General features: G+C 39.7%; 4 protein-coding genes across 7 annotated transcripts; 1 reads left to right on the top strand and 3 right to left on the bottom strand.

The window, feature by feature from the left end:
• Nucleotides 1-79: 79 nt before the first annotated feature.
• LOC148894750 (olfactory receptor 4B13-like) lies at nt 80-26,542 on the top strand. Of its 4 annotated transcripts, XM_089002305.1 has the most exons (4): nt 18,980-19,014; nt 19,085-20,239; nt 22,060-22,232; nt 26,482-26,542. In XM_089002305.1, exons 2-3 carry the CDS (start codon nt 19,322-19,324, stop codon nt 22,093-22,095), a joined length of 954 nt encoding a protein of 317 aa, XP_088858431.1. In that variant the 5' UTR covers nt 18,980-19,014; nt 19,085-19,321; the 3' UTR covers nt 22,096-22,232; nt 26,482-26,542. The 4 variants fall into 4 exon arrangements, 3 of the variants coding, with proteins under 3 accessions (XP_088858431.1, XP_088858433.1, XP_088858432.1); XM_089002306.1 differs by having other exon boundaries at nt 18,986-20,239; XR_016115738.1 differs by lacking the exons at nt 18,980-19,014; nt 19,085-20,239; nt 26,482-26,542 and adding an exon at nt 80-159 and having other exon boundaries at nt 22,060-22,229.
• Nucleotides 805-1,984, bottom strand: LOC148894751 (olfactory receptor 10T2-like). The gene has a single exon (XM_089002663.1). The coding sequence runs from the start codon at nt 1,964-1,966 to the stop codon at nt 1,052-1,054; it is 915 nt and encodes a 304-aa protein (XP_088858789.1). The 5' UTR covers nt 1,967-1,984; the 3' UTR covers nt 805-1,051.
• On the bottom strand, nt 7,274-10,185 carry LOC148894752 (olfactory receptor 6N2-like). The gene is made up of 2 exons (XM_089002662.1): nt 10,079-10,185; nt 7,274-8,816 (listed from the first exon to the last, which is right to left on the bottom strand). The coding sequence occupies exon 2, from the start codon at nt 8,760-8,762 to the stop codon at nt 7,848-7,850; it is 915 nt and encodes a 304-aa protein (XP_088858788.1). The 5' UTR covers nt 8,763-8,816; nt 10,079-10,185; the 3' UTR covers nt 7,274-7,847.
• Nucleotides 12,442-26,467, bottom strand: LOC148894753 (olfactory receptor 10H4-like). The gene is made up of 2 exons (XM_089002308.1): nt 26,348-26,467; nt 12,442-13,940 (listed from the first exon to the last, which is right to left on the bottom strand). Exon 2 carries the CDS (start codon nt 13,735-13,737, stop codon nt 12,811-12,813), a length of 927 nt encoding a protein of 308 aa, XP_088858434.1. The 5' UTR covers nt 13,738-13,940; nt 26,348-26,467; the 3' UTR covers nt 12,442-12,810.
• Nucleotides 26,543-26,834: the final 292 nt, after the last annotated feature.

Genomic DNA, 26,834 nt, shown 5'->3' on the forward strand with positions numbered 1-26,834 from the left:
TTTATGCAAAAGCAATTAGGAGTGCATGATTTCCGGGTAGGAGTTTTTTTTCCCATAATGCCAATCGGTATTAATTTACTGCATAACCGGCAGCATTCATTATTCTTCGGTGTATGCCCAAAACATGGATGTCGTTGTATTGGTCAAGACGGTTGCTATGTAAGTACTTACTGTATATATTTTTATTGTGAACATACTGAAACGTTATTTGATGTTTACTAGTACTTTTAAGTTTTCTTTGAGTGCGTGTGTGTTTGTGTGTGTGTGTGTGTGCGTACGTGCGTGCGTGTATTTGTGTGTGTGCGTGTGTGTGCGCGTGTGTGCGCGTCCATATTTCAATGAGTTCCCGTTGTGTTAGTTGTCCAAATATCCTTAGAAGTTAAATTGTAGTCGGAAAATAAGCTCTTAAAAGAACTGTAGAATTAGTATCCACACTCGGTGAACAAACTCTTCTGTGGCACTGCTGATTGGTGTCTGTTGCATCCATGACATGGATTCAATTGCTTGTACTGTACCTCAATACTGCATTCCACATGATCTATCCCCATCTTCACTAAAATACCTCACACCCAATTGTAGTTGAAATCTAAAGTTTCACATTGAACAAAGAATTTAAAAGTATGACAGCACGGTATTTATGATAACTAATGTAACATGTGTTAAAATTAGTCATAAAATGATTCCTCCAACAAAAAAATTAAGGGAGAATCATAACACCATCTTATTACCAAACAGTCCATTTACAATCTGTCATTTCACTTTTTACATTGTGTCACATTCATCTTCGCATGCTGCAGCAGAGAGTCTCCCGGGGACTTCACAACATGCGTGTGGACCCTTCAAAGTCTTCCATAGTTCATTGTACATGCAGGTTGATGACTGTCTGATTCTTGGGCACAGTAGCATGTGATCACCATCGTAACTTCACAACTGAAAAGCTACGAGTGCGTTCATCTCCTAATTGAGTTTTCATTGACAAGGCTTAAGGTTATTTGGGGGCTGCTGGCATGCTCAGAATTCCCGCCTAACCACACCACTGACTATCACAATCTCACAGGATCTTAAAAATGTGTCTGCGTATATCCCCCAGCTTCATACCGTATACCAAAGGGTTGAGAATTGGTGGAATAATCACAAACTCTAGAGATAAAATGATGGCCACAAAGGGGTTCAGCTCTTCTGCATTGTACCTGCTCAGGGCGAGATCACAAAATATGGCGATTGAATAAATGACAAAGGAGACCATGTGTGGCATACAGCCTTGGAATACTTTCCTTTTGAATTTTGGTGAGCGTCTCCAGGCAGCGTTCATGATGCGCATGTATGTGTATAGAACAAAGACCAACGGGAGGAAAATGGTGCAGATGGTCATAAACATACTCAATGCATTGTTGAGATCGGTGGGCACGCATGACAGCTTCACAATATTCCAATTGGTGCAGAACACCTTCTGGATCTTGTTGCCGCACAGGGGCAGCGTGGTGGCCCGGTAGATGGCTGTGGTTATGATAAAGATGGGTAAGAGCCAGGCCAGTCCGACTAGGGTCAGGGCCTTTTTCACCGTCATCCTGGTGTGGTAGTGCAACGGGTAGCACACGGCCAGATAGCGATCGTAGGCCATGACGCAAAGTGTGGTCATCTCATTACCGCCGTACACATAGATAAGGAAGATTTGCGTGAAGCAGGCGGCCCGTGAGATCAGGTGCGTGTCGGACACCAGGTCCTGCAGAAAGCGGGGGAAGAAGCCCGTGGAGCCACACAGCGCGTTCAGGGCCAAACAGGCGATGAATATGTACATTGGCTCGTGAAGGGTCTTCTCGCGCAAGATGGTCAGCATGATGGCCCAGTTGGCGCACATGATGAAGATGTAGAGGAGGAGGCAAGAGGCCAACGCTGGGTAGCGGTATGGGCCGATGTTCAAGAACATGGTCAAGTTAAAGTAAGGAGACAGTGTTAGGTTTGGCATCTTCACATAGCCACATACTTGGGATCCATCCTGTTACTTGACACTGTCTGGGAAGAGAGAAAATACAAACATTAATGGTCAGGGTTGGTTTTTTAAGGGCTTTAAGGGAGACGGATTTGAAACCAAAGAATTGGCTTTGATTTAAAACAAACTGTCCTTCAATTGTATCACTATGTCAATGTATCACAATACCCCAAGTCGTGTTGTACGTGCTGTTTAACATCCAATAGATGCCACTTGGATACCCATGAAATATATCGTCACAATAAACGTGAAAATATTTGCTTAGTTGTGCTACCTACCTATTGTTTGTTCTTAAAATATTTGTGTTGCTTCGCTGTGATATGCTCACTGTCAGCATCCTGCAAATGTAAATGGTACATAGCTTAAATGGTTTATGTTTCAATATGATAAAGTAATAACATGTACATGTTGCCTGAGATAGTGTAGTTCAATTTAGTTATTATCAGATTTGAAGTATTAAAACAAAGTTCATTTGCTTAAAATTTCAAGAAGCAAACACACCATTTAAAAAAATAATGTCCACCTCATCCATTATCCACTGCATATCCAAAGTAAAGATAAACAGCTAAAATAATGGATGCTGGATGGACAAACACACGCACACACACAAATGGGCAAGTATTGTTTTTCAACACATACAAACAACGCTATCTGTATGTCTGCATCGCGCTTTCTTTATCACCATCTCTTATTTCTGCTCTGTGTCCTCTCGCTATGAAACAGCCTCCAAAGTATTCTCGCTCCCCCTCCTTATTGGCCTTTTTTCTTCTTCTGTCTCAATGTTTCCATCACTGTCATTCACCTTTCTATTTGTACACAACATACATGGGGAGAAGGAAAGAGGTTTGCAAACAGTGGTGCGTCTCCACCGTTACCAACAAGCAGAAACGTAGATCGCCAGTAACTTGTTGCCATTTTTTTACATTTTAATCCATGCCGAGCCTCAAAAAGTATGCCCTCCTGCTGTAAAGCCCGACTCTTTACAGACTGAGGTGCTAGTGCACAACAAGAACTGTGGTCTCTGATAGTTTACACTGGAAAGATGTGGTATCTCGCCAACCTACTCTGTAAATAACATGAATTGGAATAAGCCCCTGTTACAGGCTTTGTTTGTTTTCGTTAACGTGCCCCTCACATGAATCCATTGTCCCCGGCTCGGGCACCCCTATGTCGATTTGATGTTAAGCACTTTTGTAACATGACTCCTATTTAGTTACAAAATCTTGAATGTCAACATGCTCCCTCCCTTTCAAAAGTACCTCACTGGTCTCATCATAAGCACTCAAGTGTTTGTTGTTCAAAGTTCGCTTCATGAGACTTAACCCGATAAAACTTACCATTCATTTACTACTGCCTCCGGTTCTCTTCTTTAGTCACATGTCACTCAGGATTTGCCATGAGTCAATTTTAGGACACATTCACACAAGTATTCACACAGAATCACGGCTGCTTGCGCCAAAGTCAGTCAAGTGGACCACGGACACCATCAGTGACTCTCTTTAGTCATACTGCTTTATTGCATAATTACGGAATATTGACTGCAATTGATACTGTATATTATTTCAAAATGATCAAAATATATTTCCCTTCAACTGGTTCATCTTTTTACCTCTGTGTGCGCGGTTGTTTCCATTTCTCAGCATCACTGAAAGTGAAGGCTTTGCCCGCAATTATTTTTTTCCCCATAAAGACATAAATAAAAGGTTTGAAATTCAAGAATATATGACACACTCAAAAGCTACATCCATAGTGTATACTTACCAGCGTGCGTCTTCATGCTGTTCTTCGTGATCTACTGCTCACGTTTAGACATGCTCACCATGGCTGCATGCATCTTATAAATCTGCATCTTTGTACTCTTGGGACGAGATCTGACGCCAGTGCAGCGACTGGAAGTACCAAAGTTCCTGTTGTTTTTTTGTTTTTTTTGTTTTTTTTTATCTGTGCTTGTTTTTTTCTGATGACCTTTAACATTTGAAAGCAAATGGTTGTTATTTTTACTCCTTGTTTTGATGTTTGAGATCTTAATTGAGTGAAATCTTAAATCTTACAAGGTGGGTGGGGAGTAGTGGTGGAACAGGGATAAGAAGTGACTTGGAGGAAAAACACATTTGGAGAACATTTTCTCTCCCTTCTCCTTATTTAAGAGAATTGTTTGATATGGTCCCTCTCAGAATGATTTATTGGTGAATGTGTTAAACTGTATGCTAGCCTGAAAGCAGCCAGTTTCTGGCAAACAGAACATTCATCTCATGCGGAGGTAAAATGTGCAATTAAGATGCTTTTTTTCAGTTAATATGACAAGCCAATTTGGCTTATGATGTTACTGAATCGAGAATATCAGCAAAGCTATGGAAAGACATTGGCCTTTTCTGAACTCAAAAAAAGTCTTATATGGTCTTGTGAACTCGCCGTTTTAACTAAGAACGCGAGTCTCCGGAAAGCAGAGCGTCCATGGACTTATAAACAACAAAACCTCAATCAGCCCACTCCTCCGATTCTATGATAACAGCATGAAATTGGATATGTTCCTCGCCAAGCATTCGCAAATTTTCCTACGGATGCATTCTTGGTTGAACCAGGCTGACAATATCTGTGTCGTTCTTGGTTCTTTCGTACTGTGAATTGGAACAGGATTTGGTTTGCAATTGTTGACACAAATTGAAAAATCAAGGTAGCAAGGTCTTTAATGTGCGCATCCAGCAACTCATTTTGAGAATTCAGAATCATCTTTATTGGCCAAGTATCTAGAACACCCAAGGAATGTGTCTTCGGTAGAACACGTAGCAATAGTATCGTCATAAACAAGCACATTACAGATAAGTGTAGGAGGGCATTCTGTACTGTAAGTGAATTGTTGCGCAGTGGTCCCTTTCAAGAACAACTGAGGGACAATGTACAAAGTATCGAGCAGATCTAAAGTGAACAGTGGCAGAATAAAATATGCGAAGAGTTATACACTTCGTGCAGAAAATCATTAAACCGTTTTAAAGTGATCAGTCTGTGTAAGTGTCAGTAATACAGGAGTACTACATCGATGAAAAGGTTTCGTCAGCGAACTGACAAAGCCTCTTGGATGAGAAGCGAAACGTCCTACACCTTCAAAGAAGTACAGATGACGACTGAAGAAACCTTTTGATCGGTTTAAAGTGATCAGTCGCTGTATTTGTAGTACAAGTGTGCAATTATGCAGATGTCCTTGAGCGCCTTCAAGTATCTGGTGCCGGAGATTATATAGATCAGTGACATTGGTTACAAGTGAGCACACACCTGGACCTACAATGACTATCATGGGATGCTGTTCCACATGGTTGTGCAAATTAGCAAAGAAGCACTATACGGTTATATTTGGGTTACTGTTTAGAGCAGGTGTGGGCAAACTCGTGGGCCACAATTGGTTCTAAAATTTGACAGAGGGGCCGGGCCAGGAGCATTTGGAGGGAGTGTTTGGGCCTGATATACTAAAGCATTAAAGGACAACCGACGTCACTTTTTTGTTTCTTAACTGACATCAGAAAAACGTTTTATAGCATCTAAAATACCCAAAACACGCAGTATGGTATTTTTATTCAAATGCAAAACACCAATAAAAATGACTTAGTGTCCAAAATCTCAGAAAGTCCCACCCCCAGTTCGTGACGTCACGCCAAGACGTCTTGCATTGCTGGAGAATCAAAACAATGGCTTCAGATTCGGAGAATATGCTTTCTTGTTACACATCCAGTTATGAATATGATTCAAATAGTTCTGAAGAGGAAAGCATACATGTTTGCAATCGGTTAAGGAATTTATTCCGTGTCATTTTGACATCTGGACGGCAATGTAGCGTCCCAGAAAAGAGGCAGAAAAATGGCGACCAGCTCCTGTGAGGAATGAATCAGCCCGTTTCCACAGGCTGATAAATTCCTTCCATGGAGCTTGGATGCCATCTTCTGGCGGCTTTTGGGTGCAACACGAGGTTTTCAGACCAAACAAGTACAGCAAAATACATTGAGGTGATGGAAGGATTGCTACAATGTGTCTTTTTTTCGGTCAGGGGCGTTCCTTTAGTGACATCACGTACGGACTCGTCACCAACTCAAAAACAAGACTTCCTGAATATTCAGCGCGAGTCTTAAAACGTAAAATATAGCTATATGCGGTGGAATCTTATTAAAATACGCTCAGTAGAAGTCATTTGAAGCCATTTTACAAATTATGGACACAACTTGTCCGGAGACGTCGGTTGTCCTTTAAATGTAGTGTGTGCAAACCTCATAGCACAGTAAAAACACTACAACCCAATTTATTAACTGTCTTTCAAATGTGAAAAATAGCCGTTATCAGTGAATAAATTTGTCTCAAGGAATATGCAAGAGATGGCATTTACATCCTATTTCGCAGATACTGGGAGGAGCAAATGTAAATAGATTAAAATAACATACGCACTGACTGTCCATTGAAGTATGATTTTGTCCATTTTTGTGGTGCCCCTGAACTAAACCATTATGGAAGAACACTGCGTTGATTCTATGACTGCCGTTGCTTCTTCAGCAGCCTGAGGAAGTACATTTTGAGGTATTGGTGGGGAAACTGAGCTATCAGAATCAGAATCAGAATCAGAAAACCTTTATTCGTCCCACAATGCGGAAATTTGCGGTCCACAGCAGCAATTTGTAAGGGGATGGGGTGGGGGTGTGTGAAATGATAGAAACAAGATATTCTAAGCAGAGCAAAATAAAAATGTCAACTGTGTACTGTAAATATGCAAAACCGTTTCATAAAAAAAACTACATAGTGAGAGTATCAAGAAAGGCATATTGATATATGTAGCTGTATTGCATCAACCCATATTTACAAGTGTCCAGTTTTATTTATTTATTTATTTATTTATTCACATGTGATCATTGAGAATTGCGAAGCCTGACAGCAGTCGGTAGGAACGAGCGGCGGTACCTCTCCTTCTTGCAGCGCGTGTGTAATAGTCTCTGGCTGAAGGAGCTACACAGTGCTGTCAGGGTGAGCAGGATGTTGTCAATTTTGATTTATGTCAGGTGATCCCATTTTGGTGTTTTGTTTTGTATTCGATAAAACACTCACCCTGGTTAGTTTTAATGCCAGGTGCATTGTTAGGAACGGATGTCAAAACATTGGCGTATTTATTTGTTATGCACTACGCAATGGTTCAACTTCTTAGGGGCAAATCTGAGTGCACGTTAGCTGCATGGCGTCCAAACAAGATACAATCTGCAATTTTTATAAAGCTTGTTTTAATACAACCAGTGTAGCCAAAGCTATATTTGGATGTTGTTTTACTTTTATTTCTGATCATCACATGTACACAACAACCTCTTATAAGAACAAGCAATACGCCAAATTCACATTTGCGACCAATCATTTTTTTCCTTAACTGTCTTTTAATTGCGTCACGGATTCATCTGTCCAGGCTTCAAACTGTATGAAAGTTGGAAATGGAGGTGTCCATGCCAAAGAGCCACGATTCATCCACCAAGGAAACTGTCTGGAAATCATGAATCATGAGGCATTCCTGTGACTTGACTTGAATGTCATTGAAATCCAAGAACACAACAATTTGAATAACATTGCATTTTAAATGAATGAATGACACAACATCTTGACTGTGTTTTGCATTTTACAGTGTCACAAAAACATTCTGCATACTGCAAATGCAAATGAAAAATGCCTTTATTGGTTTGAATTTATTACAAACTTCAAGAGCTTGAAAATTGCTCTCAGGTGTGAATGAATTCATGTTTTTAAAACACAATATGACCCAAATTCAATTCATCTTGCTGCCTGAAAAAGGAAAATTAGTATTTTAAATGTATTGATGACTCCAACACAGTTCGGCACAACCTCACAGCATTTTAAAGATATGTCTGCGTATATATGATAGCTTCATACCATACACCAGGGGATTAAGAAGCGGTGGAATAACCACAAACTCAAGAGATAACACGATAGCCACAAAGGGGTTCATTTCCTCCGCACTTTGTCTGCTGAGTGCAATGTCACAGAAAGCAGTGGCGGAATAAATAACTAAAGAGACTAAGTGTGGCAAACAGCTCTGGAATACTCTGCCCTTGAATTTGGCTGATCGCCTACAGCTGGCGTTCATGATGCGCGTGTACGTGTAGAGGACGAAGGCCAACGGGATGAAAACGGTAAAAATGGTCATGAACATGCCCACCACATTGTTGACCACCGTGGGCACGCACGACAGCTTGACAACATTCCAGTTGGCGCAGAACACCTTATGGATCTTGTTGCCGCAAAGGGGCAGTGTTGCCGACAGGTAGATAAGCGTGGTGAGAAAGATGACTGGCAAGAGCCAGGCCAGGCCAACCAGGGTCAGGGCCTTTTTCACAGTCATCCTGGTGTGGTAGTGCAACGGATGGCACACGGCCAGGTAGCGATCGTAGGCCATGACGCAAAGCGTAGTCATCTCGTTGCAACCGTACGTGTAAATGAAGTAGATCTGCGTGAAGCAGGCGGTTCGTGAGATCAGATGAGTGTCGGACGCCAGGTCCATCAGGAAGCGAGGGAAGAAGCCCGTGGAGCCATAGAGGGCGTTGAAGGACAAGCAGGCGATGAATATGTACATGGGCTCGTGAAGGTTCTTTTCACGGCAGATCGTCACCACGATGGCCCAATTGGCGCACACGATGAAGATGTAGAGGAGGAGGCACAAGGCCAACACCGGGTAGCGGTATGGGCCGATGTTCAAGAACATGGTGAGGTTAAAGTAAGCAAACAGCGTTTGGTTGGTCATGCTTTCATACCCGCACACTTGAGAATCATAACAACCTGTTACTTGAAACCATGCCTGTGAACAAAGAGAGGGAAAAACATGATAATTGCAGGATACTGACCCACTGTTCATTTTTATTCACGACACCTAATATCAGTGTAATTTTATCATTCTGGGGGAAATGTCTGACTTGTCCGTTTTTAAACTACACTAAATCATGTTCTTGCATTTGTCTGTTTTTGCAATTAAATTAAACATACCCCCTTCATAAAAAATAACTTAAAGCACAATGTGAAGCATTAGTTTTAACCTCGAACTAGAAAAGAAAACACATTTTTCTCAATTCCCCAAAAAATGTCACTTGAACTGCTTTACAAGAATATCCCTTGCAAGGAGGTTCTTTCATTTTTATTTTAAATTGTGAAAAATCTAACATGCTGATGTTATTGACTCAGCCGGAATTAAACTGTTGCCTAAATCTATAAAGTCAGTTGTTAATAATCCAATATTTTTTTAAGAAAACACAATGTCCACCTCGGTGTGTTTTTCTACGCATGGAGGGGGTGTCTCCCACTGGGCCTTGTACCTGTTGATTTTTTTTCTGGCTCACACACTGCTTGTGTGGCACTTTTACCATTCTTTGTCGTGTTCTCCGTTTATACTTTTTCTTAAAAAAAAAGGTTTCCCCAACTTGTTCACTCTGACTCCAAAATGTGATGTCAATTTTTTTATCCTCAACTACGGATGTAACCATTGAACACATCAGCATTTCAGCAACCTAGTCTACAAATAGCATTCATTAGCGCTTTTATGCATCCTGTGACCTGATAACATGATCACGGTTAAAATAGGTTATTGCTGCAGGCTGATTGGTTTTGTGTCATGGCAAGGTTAACTGAAGCTTAAAAAAAACAAAACCAAAAAAATACTCTTGCTTGGCCCCACTGACAAAATGCCTTTACCCAACCTAGTCTCAATCCACTGCTGGCAGTGTGTGCACTTTAATGCACAGGCTCATCACCATTTATAAAGCTATGAAAGACAAAATTTTACCATAAATTAGCATTTAACCAGTCTAAAACTGTATACATATACTCAAAACATTTACAATTCTTGACTAAACCCGAGAAAACCACCCATCAATTCTTCTTCTATTCCAGTGAGTATCTTACTCCTGAATGTCACTTCTTTCCATGGTTGGCTCTGTTGTTGTTTCTTTTTAATGTGTGTCCTCTTGAAATGCATGAAAGTGAGGGCTTGCCCTCCATGACCTTACAAGACTGAAATAAAAATAAGATATTAATGACACAGTGACAAGTCACAAGCTGCACACTTACCAACACGTTTCTTCATGTTGTTCTTCACGTGCTACTTCTCACATTTGAAGAAATACGCGTCTTGAGTTCATGCTCCTTTTAATGGTCTCTGGCTGCGCTCTTGGGACTCGATCTGATCCCAATGCAGTTGTAGGAAGTAACAAAGTAAAGATATTGTACTTTGTACTTTTTTCCCGTATCTCTTCTTTACTTTAAGATTTGTGTTCACTATTCTGTACTTTTACTCACTAAATTTCAAAACAGATATCTGTATTTTCTGTCCTATGCTTTGTCAAACAGGGAGATTATTACCTCCTAACTCGTTTATGATGATATGAAGCAATTTTTTTCATAGCTCGTGGGAACCAACCAGAATTTGTCAAGACGCCATGGCAGCTAAATGTGCGCAGCTAGATTTGACTGCAAGTAGACAGCGCAGGAGTGTCAAACTCATTCTTTTTGTCGCGGGCCACTTCTGAGTTACGGCTTTCAGAGGGGCGGTGTAAAATCCCAATGTTATTTTTTTTGCCCATTACAATGTGACTTTTTGATACAGAACTCGGCAAGGATCATAACAGTTGACACACATAATTGCTCCCATGGGCCACATGAAATGATGTGATGGGATGGATCTGGCCCCCGGGTCTTGATTTTGACACCTTTGACGTAGCGGCACTGAAGGCTGTCTTGGGCTAGCTGTCACACAAATTCAACGCACCATTTTCTTGGCCATAATCTGACACATCTGAGTCATTCCACACAACTTTTCCAGAGATGATACAGACGGAAGTTTCATCCATCACTGATGACGCCGGTATTGATGACATAATAAATATAATGTTTTCTGCATATAAGGAGTACTTAAAAGCATTCCATTTTCTTAGAAATTGACAATGTGTCTTGTAATCTGATATGCTTTACATATGAATGGATATTCTGATTTCTTGTACGTTGTATTTTAAATGTTATGTAAAGCTCTGTCAAGATAAAGCTGTATTATATTGTGTTCCTTTTAGTGTAGTTTTAGTGGGTAGCTTCTATTCTATGTGCCTTTTAATGCGGTACACCCTATATATCAAAACTGTTTTAAAATGGGCCATTTAATGAAGGTGCGCCCAATACTCCAAATCGCCTTAAAGTGCAGAAAATACAGTGACCAGCTGTCCACATCCAAAGGTGGAAGATTGTCTTAGACATGGGTCACGTTCCATCCTTTACAGTTAAATAAATAGATGGAAAGATTAGATTGGCTTTTTTTAATTTGTAGTATGTTTTCTATGATGGTTAATTAGATTCACCAAAAAATATGAAAAGACAGATTTTGATCTTTCGGCAAGTGATGTGGCATGTCACGTAATAGCAACTGATGGTTGCGATAGATAACCCAGTCAATGACTTGATGTCACATTCATACCTAATCTGGCACTGCAATTGAATTAAAAAACGGGATCATTTTGAAATGCACAATACAAGAGACAAAAATGGGAACACCAGATTTTCTAGCAAACTTTGCAATACGTATTACTCGTTTCCCCATCTATACTGTGGTTACCGCTGGATGTATGCATTCAGCTATTTTGCTATTTAAGTCTAGTGTGCGACTACATTTGCTATCTTTCAAAAATGTTAATGTATTCATTCATCTGACTTGCAATAGACATGCAACCCTCCCATAATCTGCTGGCATCGACTTCTGCCCACCTGGGACACAAATGAAGACAGGCACGATACAGAAAATGAACAGATAATTTGGCTGGTTTTGATGCTCTCATTTTTTAATGTTTCACTCCATACTGTATAATTTCACTCCAAATAAATAAATGACAGGAATTGATGAACATAAATAGAGAGTTAATATCATATGAAGCCATATACTGTACATTTAAAATGTGTGTATGTGTGTATGTATATGTACAGTATGCATTTCTGTTTTGACACTCGAATTTGTGAATAAAAAAAAATAACATTAACATAAAACGTGGTGTAAGACCTGCAGTGGTTAAAAACTGATTACATAACCTGTTTTTTATTTACTCAGATTGAGTGAAAGTCAAAACACTCAAGTGTCAAATTGGAAGGTGGTGTTTCAAATATGCAATGTATATACTGTATAGTATTTGAGAATCCATCCAAATCAATTTATTATGGTTTATTTTTGTAAAACGTGGTTACAATCAAATTACAAAATCAATATAGATCTAAAAAGAATCACAGATGAAGTGACAATTAGATTGTTCAAATGTAAATGAAACTCAATGAATGCAAATTACCCCCACTCACACACCCGCACACACACACACACGCACACACAGACACACACATACATACACATACATTAACTAACCAACATGAAGAGGGAATATGAATTATTACTGACCTTTTAGCTTTGTTTTTTATTTAGAAGGGAACAGATACAGTATAGTACATCAGAAATACATGATGTTGCATTTGTATGTTATACATGAAAATGAGGAGTGCCAAATTGTTACCTATCAATGTTTCACAATTTGGTAAGCGTTTGTATGTCGCATATCCAGTCTCCTATATTAATAAATACTGTGTCACAGGCGTGTTTTGAACTACAAAAATCAGCATTCAACTGAAAATATAGCTCCTTGTATTTGTTACAGCCAGCCGAAAAAGAAAAAATACAAAATGTGACTTCATGAACAAGAATAGTTCATTTTTCCTCTTATGACATCAGAGAACAGTCTATATTATTGACATGCACAAGATGCATCAGACTATGTGATTCAGACGTTCTTCATTCTTACATATTGTAAAACAGCGTTGCGAACCTTGGAGAGTTTCAAGCCATAAATAATAGGATTGAGCAACGGCGGAATGGTGAGAATCTGGATCGCCATGAAATTTCGGAGACCCTGAGACATGGAGCTGGTGCCGTAGCGAGCATACATGAGGTCAAAGAGTAAAGCCACCGTGACATTGAACAAACACAGCAAATGCGGGACGCACGTCTGCGTGAACTTCTTTTTCCCTTCCTTTGACCTAAAAGCTAATTTAACTAAATGCACATAAGAGCACATGATATAGAGATCGTGTCCAAAATAAAATACAATCATCATGAATCCGACAACGTTGTTGGCAGTTATGGGATTGCAGGAGAGTTTAACGATGGACCAGTTCTCGCAGTAGAGTTTGTTAATGTGGGAACCGCACAGTTCCAGTTTGGAGCTCATGATCATCACTACCATCTGGCAGAACATTGGCACGAGTCTGGAGAAGGTCACCAACCACAACACCCTGCATTTGGTCATAATGGACTGATACTCCAACGGTCGGGATATGGCCACGTAGCGGTCATAAGCCATCACTGTTAAAACAGCAATTTCAGATGCCGCATAAGAATAGATGACAAAAGCCTGCGTCAGGCAGCCGAAATAAGATATCACGTGGCTCGTGGACAACAGATCATGAAGGAATTTGGGAAAAAAGACAATCGTCCCATACAGGTCATTAATGCACAGATTGCACAAAAAGATATACATAGGTTCATGCAGTTTTTTCTCCAATATGATGGTAACAATAAGAACACCGTTGATCAGCAAAATGGCAGCATAACAGAACAAGGTGACGACGAACAGAAACAATCGTAGCCTCTGTGTCATGTGACTCAACCCTGCCAAGTGAAAAAAGTTAAGCGCAGTTGCATTCGTCATCCTTGATCCATTTGTTACATCGACTCCCCTGGCCTGTTTCTTCCGTCTTGTCCTCCACTCTGCTGCTCCCTTTGTCACACGGTTTTGGATGCTGAGGATGACGATGGTCAACCTGGACGCTTCTTCTTATCCTTTTGCCCAGCACCACCAAGCTCCAATCAGAAAACAGCGGTGTATTCCGTCCCCAGGGAATTACAGCTAACCTTGTTTATGAAGGAAAATATTTTATTTAATTGTCTAGTATCCAACAGTGTTCTACTTTTGAATACATTTTGTTATTTATTAATCCTGACTGTGTATGGAACACAGTCAAGATTGAGAATTTTCAGGATCAGTAGAGATGGCCCATTGTTTTGGACTAAACACATTGACATGAACTCATTGTCCACAAATAATATGTTGGGTAAAGCATTGTTTTCATCGTGTATAGTGTATTTGTGCTATGGCTATCTTGCTGCATAATTTTCATCTTGTTGATGGTGTCAATAACTTTATCAAAAAAAAAAAGAAAATAAAATTATATCTATCTATTCATCTGTAGAGAAGAGGTGCACCGGTGTGCATGAGGACTGGAAAATTAATAATGTGTTCCATTTGAAGTCTGCCAAAGTGCTTTTGTACACTATAAGGGGTGTTCTCCCATTCCTGCTAAATTTGCCCCGTGCTTTCAAGATCTGGTGTTTCTCCTATCTCAGCTTCTAACTCACCCAACATGCTTAACGTGGCGATATGTGTGCAATTCCCAAAGAAATTTGATTTAGTGAAATGTGTGGGTCGCCCTAATTTCTAGATTGTGAAGTTTGAATTATATCCATTTTGAAATATGTCACACTTTGGGGGACACTGAACCGGTTGCCAGGTAATGGCAGGCCACATCTGCACTCACACTCACAACTAGGGACAATTGTGATTGCATGTTTTTGGAATGTGGGAGCTAACCGGAGTACCTGGAGAAAACACACGGAGGCTCAGAGAAACAAACTACAGACAGGGCGGCCTGAGCAGGGATCCAACCCCTGACTTCTGCATTGTGATGTTGATGCACAAAGCATTGGTCCACCAGGCCTTCCTTTCATAAATCCGATCGAGGCAATTTAATCACAATGCCACACTCATAACGATGCCCTGCGAAGACAGTAAACATTTAGAGTTGACAAGGTTTCGAAGTAACGCACTGCGCACGCCAAAAATCTAGAGCTCATGGTCCTCACTGATGACGACCAATGTCCACCGGCACTGATGTCACTAAGAAGATGTCATTTCGATATTTGGGTGCCATTTTAATACAATAGGGGCACATACAAAGGTTGTTGGTCGCCATTCAATTAAAATGTACTTTTCACTAGTTTGACTGTGAAAACTCTCCCAGAAAAGGTACAAGAAGTATTTGAAACCAGTTCATTCGATGTTCACTTGTTTTATGGAACATGAATAGTGAATGCAAATTTAGGGTGTCAGTCAATTTAGTCTGTTTTACATCCATTCTTTGCACTGGAGAGCTATTGTCGTGTTGTTGTTTTTTTTTCTGGACTCCTCTATTGCCACTCTGACGTGTGGAGGCACTGCGGACACATGTTTGCGTGAAATCTCCCGACCACTAGGGAGTGTGTAGTCCCAGTGCCGTGTACTGACAGTAGATTGATGTCCTGGGGATAGTGGACGCATGACTCTGAGGTTTAATCATCGTGTTTACACCGTGTCTGTTGCGGCCTTATGTGTCACGGAATCATAACATGGGAATTACATCAACTAATCATCCGTCTAATCAATACTGGAGAAAACATGTTTGTCTCATTTGCTCTTGTTTTGGTCTGTGTCTTTTTAGAGAAAAATAACTGTCATTAAGGGATGTGTAGGTCAGGTAAAAACAAACAAAGGTCCCATATTGCCCTTTGTTTTTCACGTGATTGTCGTGAAATGATGTAACACTTTGTCTCAGGTGTCGTGTCATTTAAGATTGAGTTTTATGACAAGTGTACTTTTGTCTGAAATTTTTTGTTAATGGAGCATAACAGAGTTACTATGTGGCTGTTGATGTTTATGCAAAGAGTATTTGTATTTTCCACTGAAGTGCAATTAAATAATATCGGTTTCATAGTGTCAACAAACCTCATGTCCCTGACCGATCTTCCGTCTGGGGACACCATGAATTATCTAAACAGCCTATTAATCGTTGCTAACCAATGCTGCATATTAAAATAACTTTTTTTAATTGAAATACAGTAAAGTCTCGTTATATCAATATTCAAGGGAGTCCGAAAAAATATCGATATAACCGGGACTATCGATATATCCGACCCTGTTTGCATGTAATTTTCTCCGTGCGTGCATAGAAATAGTATCGATATAACCGGGACTATCGATATATCCGATATCGATATAACGAGACTTTACTGTATTTTCATAAACTCACCAATAAAAAAACTTTGCCTTGCTTTTTCAACCTTAGTAGAACAGCTTTTTTTTAATTTGATGACAATAGACGATATTCCACAGCCTTTTGAGACAGGATTTATAGTGAAGGGGCTATTCCCGACTGAATGTAGCATCTCCTTCCAAAGATGTTGAATAGAATTCCGATCAGCTCTCTTCGAAGGCCACTTCAGAGACCTCTAATATTCTCAGCCATTCTTGAGTTTATTCTTTTTAATCTTCATGGACGACTACGGGCCTGTGACGGAGTCAGAGCTTTTTGAGATTGGGAAGCACATAAAACCAGGGGCGGGCCGTGGTCACTCTGAGGCCTTCAGTAGTGCTACGTCTGATTCAATCCACAGCTGCCACTGTAAAAAAATGTGTGGTGTGATTTACTACACCTCCTGTACTGTAATAGAGGATACTGTTAGCCAGGAAATAAAGAAAGAAATACTGCCATTCCACTGTTCGAGTTTTGTCCATCAACGTGTAGATTCATGATGGGGTCAGAAGTCGCTCTTTCACACCACGGACAAGATGATTGGCGAAGGATGTCAAAGCATCAATAATAACCTCATAGAATTGTAATACAGGTATTATTTGCTATCTTAGCTAGTCCAACCTTTCTTAATGATGTCCAACTTTTTTTGAAAAGTTCGTCTTGAAAATGGCTTTAACAGTAAATCTGCAACCAAATCCATTCTTCTCCTTCAGCCATTGGGGGTTGATAAAACCACTATTTTTTGCTGCTTGGTACCATACAGTGTGCTAGCTCTGGTCAGTATCCCCTTTCACTTGCGGCGAGTGATAAAAACAGTTTATGCAAACTATGATTGCCTAGTTAGTGACTAGCCAATCATAGTTTGCGAAAACTCTGACGTTGACCAATGCCTGCAAGACGTCGCTGGTACCCCTTTTGGGTTGCCAACTTAAAATCTGATTGTTTAAAGCAACAGTTTGATTGACGCATTTGATGTGACAGAGCGCGCCGAACTGATTGTGAAGGCGTCTAGGTAGATATCTAACCCTGGTAACAAATGATGTCTAAAATGTAATTGGTTAAATGCTTAAATACGAAAACATACGTCTGGAAGCAGCACAACAGGGGGAAATTAATGAAAGGAAGCTGAAAGACAATTTGGAATTATTGAATAAGAATTACTGGACAAAATATACCAATAACATCAATCGGTGATTCAGATATTTTTAGGCCCACAGACCAGGCTTTGCAGGCCTAGACGGTCCGCCACTGCATAAAACACTGTAGTTGTTTAGTGGATCTAGCTATCTGTCGTCTTTCCCTGGCTTTGAATGTTATATTTTTAACTACGTGAAGCACATTGATCGACCTTGTGCATGCAACACTGCTATATGGTATAACTCAAACTCTCTTGAGTAAAGGGTGATATTACAAGACCGCCTCTTCTACTTTCCTGGTAGTTGCTGGTGCTGATATTTCTCATGCCTTCTGAATGTTGCTCAAAATAGGTTTTGGTGGTTTCCATGTCTAAGAAGTGTGAGTGTGTAAAGGCTCGTACTAAAAGTGGGAATGTCATCTCCTCCAATGTTGAATGTGATAGTTTCATTGTTTATCATAACACAGGAAGAGGCTTCTGGAGTTCTGCAGCTTCAATTTCAATCTCGCACAGAGGATAAGCTTTTATAAACTGAGCTTTGGATGGCGCGGTTTGTAGGAAGTAAGTCGGCTGCGATCCATCCAACTGTTGAGTTGCGTCAATCAGGATCAAAATCATTTGTTGCCAGCCAGTGCAAATCTTTTGTGGCATACATTTAAAGTGGGGAGCAAAATTTCATGTTGTGTCATCTTGTATTATTTTGACTCCTATATTCCTCCTATATTTGTTTTTCCACTTATTATTTTTCCTTTCCTCTGTCTTTCATACCTTTGTTGCTGTGAATTGGGAATTTCTCCAATGTGAAATGAATAAAGGCTATCTCATCTAAAAAAAATAAACACTTAACAACACATAATGTTGTTGCTCAAGTGTGCACACTTTCTTCATAATTGGTGTGGTTGTGTTCAGAATGAACCCGTCATATTCTGACTCATGTTTTATGGAGGTCGTCACACAACAGCCAGCATCTAAAATGCATCTGATTCATCCAAAGCAAATGTCAGATGTTTAAATAGGTTTTAGCAGACATTGTCAGAGTCATATTTGACCTTCCGTGGCTTCAGAGGGATCTCACTGATCGAATGTATTAGTCAAGAGAAGCATCCAAAAGTATTTCCAAAATTATTTTGTTCTTCCCAAATTGATCTGCAAAGTTGAAGATCATATAAAAGGATGTGAAACGTTTTGAAATGATGTGCTGTGTTGGACAGTAACCTGGGATTTGTCACGTTTCGGTTTGCGATTATCGGGTGACATAGGTGTTGGTCATTTTGATGAGTGTCAGTTAAAAGGACTCCCGGCACAACCATTCAGCGTCAGGTCATTGTTTGTTTCACCCTCTCAGGCTTGTTTCGTCTTGTCATGTTTTACTCATGGTTTTGTTTGCTACTTTGGACCTTTTTGTTCTGATGACTTTGTTGTTTGAGATTTTGTTCATGCAGACTTTATTTAATACAATTTGTCAAATACACACTGCCCCTTCCTCCTGCCTGCTATTTTGGGCTCCACCACTACCGCATTGTGACGGGATTTGAAAAGGGGTGTGTAGATTTTGATATTTACAGAAAAATGCATCAATCAAAGACGAGACTTGTAAAAGACTTGTTGAGGCAGTCATGTGATCTGCGTTGCTGAACCTTGTGTATAAATTGAGCGAATGATATTCTTGGGTTGACTGGGAGGAGCAATTCCGGAGCTACCACGAGTTCAACATGAGCCTTGCAAGGTGCGCTTTCATACGCAGCACACAAAGTCTCGTACCTGCAGTGTGTCATTGATTATGTTTTCACTTTCAGAGCATCCAGCAAATTCAACCAACAGTAGCGAATGGAAGGAAATGAAAACCACCTGAAACATCATCTTAAGTGTTTTTCATGACACATTTTTGCATTTCTCAGGTGATCATCAAGAATCTTCCTCATGCCTTAAATGTCTGTTTAAGTGTTGTTTACATTGATTTACAAGTGTTTGTATGAGTCCAACTAGGATCGACGCTGCCTTACTTTGCCTCCTCGGAGCAGTGCACTAAAGAAATGGAGAACTCAAGTGAAATTGAATACTTTGTGCTGGTCGCCTATGGTAACATGGGACAGTTGAAGTACTTGTATTTCACCATATTGCTGCTGTGGTACTGTTCGATTTGCGCGGCCAACACTCTGCTTATCGCGGTCATATTTGTGGATAAGAGACTTCACGAACCGATGTACATATTACTGTGCAACTTACTGGTGAACGAGATAAGCGGCAGCACGTCTCTGTATCCTCTCATGCTCTCACAGATGTTCTCAGACACACATCAAGTGCCCCTTTCCTGGTGCTTTCTACAGATGAGTTGTTTGTACACTTCCATCACTGTTGAGTTTTGCAGTTTGGCAGCCATGGCTTATGATCGTTACATCTCCATCTGCAAGCCGTTACACTACAGCACCATCATGAGCGTGGGGACAGTGGGTGTCATCGTGCTATTGATCTGGGTGTTTTCGTGTGCTAATTGCTTGTTGGCCATTGTCTTTGTCGTCAATATGAAATTCTGTGGAAACCTTATTAACAAAGTGTTTTGTGACCGTCTATTGGTCGTGAAACTTGCGTGTTCGGTGTCCGAGGTCAATGGCATCATTGACATTTTTACCTTCCTGACCAGTGTCTTCCCCGTTGGGCTGATTATGGTGTCCTATGTCATGATCTTGCTTGTTTGTTTTGATACGTCCAAAGAAAATAAGCATAAAGCGATAACGACCTGCACGCCTCAGATTGTTTCGGTGTCCAACTTGTTGGTTGGCTGCAGTTTTGTCTTTTTTGACAGCATGAACAATGCAAGTCACTTCTCTGAACCGGTACAACTTTTTTTTTCCATATATCTGCTGGTTTGCCAGCCAATCATCACCCCCTTCATGTATGGCTTCAAACTTCCCAAGATAAGAGAAGCCTGCAGGCGAATGTGGAAGAAAAAGGTATTTTTCTTACAAGAATCTCATTAACTCGTTCACGCATCAATCAGGATAATCTGTACCCTCATCACATAATAAGGTGGCCACTGCAGCAACCGTTGTCCCTGAAAGGGGGTTAAATAGCTCTCATGAAAATTAATCGGATGTGATGTTTCGGCAACCATTCCTCCACCACGGCCAAGTACAAAGGCTAAAGGCGAAAGCCTGGTATAAGGAAAAGAGACAATTTCAGTAGATGGAGGGGTTGTGCGGGTTTTACCTCAGAGGTTGCGCGGAGTTTCACCATCTCTCTGCCACCTTTCATATCCCAAAGAATAAAAATAGCAGACGGAGTAGCGGCAAATGTCAAATCAATCCATATACTACAAGCAAAGACAAAACAGTTTGACGAACATAATGTTGAAGACATTGTAATAATGAATTGATGTGGAAGCGAGTTTGAAAGACTTCTTTGTGGACAACATGTTGAAATATCAATGAGTGGAAAAACTCCACTGTGGTGGATAATCTATTCACTTTATTAGGTAAGATATGCAAACCGCAATAGAAAAGAAAGAAAAACATTGATGTGAGTCCCATGTTTGCTCCTGTGAAATGTACATTTCTCCACTGCTAATAAAGGCTAATCCAATCCAATGTACAGTACAACTGATTTTAATACAAACCTGGTTTAGAATCATTGTAATTATTCATTTCCTTTTGATTTTGTTTTTTCAACTCGTTCAAAAAGTGTAGTTTTATTTTATTTCATATATATATATATATATATATATATATATATATATATATATATATATATATATATATATATATATATATATAAGCTTGATGCCAATATAATGCTCAACGCTTGACTTGCTCAACGCTTGATTATTGTGATATTCTTTCTGTGTCATGTCGTGTATGATAGATTTACTTGACTTTCCCAAGGCATGCAAAGATTTCTGTGATGAAAAAAATGCCTTTTATTGCAAGATGCTCATTAAAGCAACTTTTTTTGGAAATGAATCCTACCTGATGCATGGAAATAAAGCCTGTGATAGGAAAAGATCCATTTTAAGAATGGGGCAGGTTTTTCCTCTGAGGTTTCATGGAGTTTCACCATCTTGCAGTCATATTTCAACTCCTAATGAATGAAAATACCGGTTGATGTTGCTTCAAATTTCAAATCAATCAGGAGACTTCAAGCAGCATGAGAACAATGTCTATATAGGGCATTTCGTGTGAAGCCTTGCAGAAAAAATGTTACAACACAATCAAGATAGTATTTGTCTTTCTAGGTCTACATGCATTCCGATGTAAAAATATTTAAAGAGAAAAAAATGGATTACCAGTTGATAAAACACATTTTATGTTCATCTGAATGTACAGAAAATTAAACTCATCTAACCCTAAATCTAATCCACTAACTTTTTTGCTCGAGGCGTCTGTGTAAACTCTCAGTCGTACAGGAGTGGTCCATTGATGAAAAGGTTTCTTCAGCCGTCATCTGTACTTCTTTGAAGGTGTCGGACGTTTCGCTTCTTATCCAAGATGCTTCTTCAGCGAACTAAAGTCATTTCCTGGTAGTTTCGGCCCTGTATATCCCCACTGCTCAAGGTAGTGGGTGGCTATTAGAAAAACTTAGGTCCTGAATATGGTACCGTTTTAACTAAAAAGGCATATTATATATTTTTTTTCAAAGTAAAATAAAGCGTACTCATTTTCAATCAAGGAATAGCAATCGTTTTTTTTTTCATTTATCATGATAGAAAAGGTTACAAAGAACACTGTAAATTAACCTTTATAATCTTCTTCTTTTCCTTTCTGCTTTTCCCTTCAAGGGGTCGACACAGCAAATCAGTGTCCTCCATCTTTAGAGGTTTGATCCGCATGTTTGTTTTGGCCAAGGTTTTACGTCGGATGCCCTTCCTGACACAACCCTCTGTACTTATCTGGGCTTGGGACCGGCACAAGAAGACATATGTCCCTTTGTGGCTACAGAACAAGAAACTCGGTCAGTAAAAGGCTCCCAAACACAAAATGGTAATCGGCACAGCAACATTCAAAAAAGCAAAAAAAAAATTAATAATAATAATAATAATAATAATAATAATAATAATACATTTAATTTCTAGGCTTTCAAAACTCAAGGACACTTTACAGTCACTGGATTTTGTTGTGCGGGTGAGCAGCGGCAGCCATTTGCGCCAGCGTTCCTCTTACTTCAGCCATTCATTTGTTTGCTTTGTATCATGTTTTGTTTTTGCGTGAAAATTGAGTTCACGTGTCTCTGCATGCACCGTACCACAAATGTGTCACATTATTGAGCAATTGTGTACATTGATTTGCAAGTGGAAATGCACGTCCAGAAAACTGCCAGCGTCAGATCTGTAAACAACAATAATTTAGTGTGGCTCTATCGTCGTGTAAGGTGTGAGTTTTATTACAGTCCTGCGGTCGACCACTCACAAATCTGTGCCTTGTATGTGTTACCGAAGCTATACATTCAGACCACAAGAGGGCGCTAGTCTTCTACAAGTGCGGCAGACAGATTCGATGGAGACTGGTCGACGTCCAGCAAGTCCACTTGTTCCTTTCATTCTTGCACGAATTCATTTTTCAAGAATCTTCAATAAACGATACCTTCCCAAAATACGTTCCCCTTCCTCAAAACACGCAAAACGGGCAACGGAATTGGGAATATTAGTAGTGTTAGCGCTCAGTTGTGGTCCGGATGTGAAAAGTCGTCTCCAGTCACCTATTTGCAAATCACCGCACGCATGTTTGCAGTCGTGTACGGCAGGATTGTAGCAAAAGTCAAATGTGAATCTATAGCCAATAATGAGGCTCAATGTTTATGTATCAAACACATACTGTACGTACTATGGAAAATCTTTATTTGTCTCACAATGGAGAAATTCCTAAGATATAAATCAATTAAAAGGACGCAAAGAAACCTAAACAGGGATACGAGCTGCTGTAGTTATTAAGAGTATACATCGAGACGTATATTTCCGCATACAAATCAATGCTCATTTTAACACATTCAGAACTTTGGTGACGCATTTTATGATTCTCGTTAGACAATCGTGACTGTGGTGACAAATGCATATTTTTACATATATGTGGATTCAAATATGTAATAATGCACCCCTCAAAGCATTGTCAGTATTTTGTGTTCGTCTCGCCGTTCACTCCCAAAATGTTTGTTTACGAGTGTTTTCTGTAATGTAATGTATTATATGTACCCACGTGACCAGGAAGAGGAAGTTGTTGTCTGTCGCTCGTTCAGGTACAGAAATAATTCCAATTCAGTTTCACAATGGGAGCACGACCCAGAAGTCAAAAATCGCTAATTAACTTTTTTTAGTCTTAGCTTAGTCTTTTTTTTGCATACTTTAATAACACGTTGTCCACGAAAAACAGAAGCACTGTATATGAGGGGTAAAACAATCCAAATACTACATCACATCAAGCAAAAACACAGTTAAAAATTCAATTCAGTAATCACCCGTTCTTCGCGATAATGGGGACTTGGACCACCCGCAATACACGAAAATCCGCGAAGTAGGGGTAAATAATAATAATAAAAATAATACATTTCATTTATAAGTGCCTTTCAAAACTCTCAAGGACATAACCCTCATAATAAGACAGAGTGGGGTGCTCTGTGGGGCTGAGAAGATGCACAGGCAATCCACAAGGCTGTAAACCATGAGATACCCTGCTGTCATTGGGTGATGTCAACGCCATGTACATTCAGCATTTTTTATTTTATTCTGAACGTTTTTTTCCCCTAAAAAGAAATCTGCGATGCACTGAAACCGCGATAAGTGAAGTAGCGAGGATCACTGAAATAATAATACATAAAATAAACGAATAACAGCACATTTTTCTGAGATTGAAGAATGCCATTGTTAAACCATGTGTTGAATTGGGGTGAAGTGAATCTTCAAGGACAACCAACGTCACGTTTTTGTTTCTTCAATGACATAAGATAAATGTTTTATACCATCTAAAATACCCAAAACGCACAGTATGATATTTTTAGTCAAATGCAAAACACCAATAAAAACTTAAAGTGTCCAAAATCTGAAAAAAAAATTGAGCTGCGTAGGGCATTTTCAAAAAGTCCCGCCCCCAGTTCGTGATGTCACGCCAAGACGTCTTGCATTGCTGGAGAATCAAAATGGCTTCAGATTCTGAGAATATGCTTTCTTGTTACACATCCAGTTATGAATATGATTCAAATAGTTCTGAAGAGGAAAGCATGCATGTTTGCAATCGATTAAATAATTTATTCCGTGCCATTTTGGGGGAAATGTCTCACCCAAAAAGAGACACAAAATGGCCACCGAGCTGTTGTGAGGAATGAATCAGCCCGGTTCCACAGGCTGATAAATTCCTTCCATGGAGCTTGGACGCCCTCTTCTGGCGGCTTTTGGGTGCACCACGAGGTTTTCAGACCAAACAAGTACAGCAAAACACATTGACGTGATGGAAGGACTGCTAGAATGTGTCTTTTTTTCCAGTCAGGGGCGTTCCTTTAGTGACGTCACGTACGGACTCGTCACCAACTCAAAAACAAGACTTCCTGAATATTCAGCGCGAATTTTAAAACGTAAAATATAGCTATGTGGTGGAATCTTTGTAAAATACGCTCAGTAGAAGTCATTTGAAGGCATTTTACAAATTATGGACACAACTTGTCCGGAGACGTCGGTTGTCCTTTAAACCATCTTGGTATATCCCCCATTGCTGGCTTAACCATGCTTTTTAAAATATAGCATATGACATCAATGTCTAAATTGTTGCACGAACTTGTACATTGTTGTTTTTTGTTTACTTGTGTTTTTTGATTGCAGTTCCTTGCTTTGGTTGCTTGTTGTTTGTTTGATGTTCCTTTTCTTCCTTTGCTTGTTTTATTCGTGTTGTGAATTGCACAAAAAAGGCGGAAAATGCTCGTGATAACTAAGGGGAAAGCTTGCTGGCCATTTTTCAATGACTTTCCCATGAATAATTGTGGGAGCCGACAAACTACATTCATAATTGCAGTTGATATTTGTGTAAAAACACACGTACCCCCCGCCCCACCACCCAAAAAAGGATCAAATAACAAAATGTGTGACTGTAACCGAGTCATATTTATGAATTACAGTTCATAAGTGAATGAAAAAACTTTCAGTTAATGAATCTAAGAGAGTGAAAAGACAGGTAGAGCAGTAATTGAGCGTGTTTTTTTGTGTCACGTGACAATGTATTCTTATGTCACTGTTCAAACCAGTTCTGTGTGTGCCACTTGGAATTTCACAAAGTTGGATATCATACGTGTCATGAACCAAAAGCCACTTTACAGATTATATCCTGGTTAATAATATAATAATAAACACTGATTTTCAATCAAAACATTTTTACATGCTGGAACGATAAATTTTGATTACTCCTGTGTCTTTTCATGTAGAGTATTCATTAATTCATTCATTCATTTTCTAAACAAAACATTTTCACATGCTGCTTTATCCTCACTAGGGTTATGGGGGTGCGAGAGCCTATCCGAGCTATCTTGAGGCAGTAGGCAGAGGATACCCTAAACCGATTGCCAGCCGATTGCATTCACCCTCACACCTAGGGACAATTTGGAGTGTTCAGTCAGCCCGCAATGCATGTTTTTGGAATGCATGAGGAAACCGAAGGTATCAGAGAAAACCCACGCAGGCCTGGCGAGAACATGCGAACTTCACATAAGGAGGCTGGAATCGAACCTTCAACCTTAGCTCTGTGATGTCGATGCGCTCAACTTTTTTGTCACGTAATTACGTGAAAAAAGGCAATATTTTTAGTGCTGAACAGAATTGTTATTATTACCAGTCCTCAAATTTCGAGTAATGCTTGTTTATTCTAAATGCCCTTTTGGCTATTGGACATGACATGCCTGGAGTTAAAAAAATCTCGTGGAGCTCAATTGGTTTCGTTAAAAATAATGTTAAAAAAGGGAAGTAAAAATGAGCAACGGAAGTAATCAAGTTGCACAAAGATGCACACCCTTATTCAACTGAAAGTGACACGTGTGGTCATATTTAACTAATACTGTAACATGCAAAATCATGTTAAATGAAACCCCACACTTACCTATGATGATTTATAGTGCCGCTGATTAACCCCAAAGTTCGGTAGTTCTCGAAGCCTTTCCCTGACATGTTTTCACTTTTGATAAGAAGTCCGATGGCTTTGTACTGACACTGACTGCTATTAACTCTTGATAGTTCTCTCTGCTTTGACAAGACCCCGAAGTTCCAGGTGAAGAAAAGCAAGCATGTTGATGCCACCGTCATACTTCACTTGCAGGTATGGAACGATATTGTTTACAGCAAACACAACTTTTGGAATTATAGCAAACATTTTATATTGTTGTTAAAAAAGTATGTTATGGTCTGATAACACCTTGATTTTCCATCGTCCAATTAGAAACAAGGTTTAACCATTTAGCCAAATGCAAGGGGCCCTCATCACCAAAGTAACGAATGGACAATTCGAAATCATGTTTATAATAATAATAATAATAATAATAATAATAATAATAATAATAATAATAATAATAATGATACATTTAATTTCT

The sequence above is a fragment of the Hippocampus bargibanti genome, linkage group LG08 (assembly GCF_051943395.1).
Source record: "Hippocampus bargibanti isolate YZ-2025 linkage group LG08, ASM5194339v1, whole genome shotgun sequence".
NCBI classification, from domain to species: domain Eukaryota; kingdom Metazoa; phylum Chordata; class Actinopteri; order Syngnathiformes; family Syngnathidae; genus Hippocampus; species Hippocampus bargibanti.

Coding starts and splice junctions, on each gene's coding strand:
- LOC148894751 (XM_089002663.1), bottom strand. CDS start 1,966: ATGCCAAACCTAACACTGTCTCCTTACTTTAACTTGACCATGTTCTTG.
- LOC148894752 (XM_089002662.1), bottom strand. CDS start 8,762: ATGACCAACCAAACGCTGTTTGCTTACTTTAACCTCACCATGTTCTTG.
- LOC148894753 (XM_089002308.1), bottom strand. CDS start 13,737: ATGACGAATGCAACTGCGCTTAACTTTTTTCACTTGGCAGGGTTGAGT.
- LOC148894750 (XM_089002305.1), top strand. CDS start 19,322: ATGGAGAACTCAAGTGAAATTGAATACTTTGTGCTGGTCGCCTATGGT. Junction 20,240..22,059: donor GGCGAATGTGGAAGAAAAAG/GTATTTTTCTTA, acceptor TTTCCCTTCAAG/GGGTCGACACAGCAAATCAG.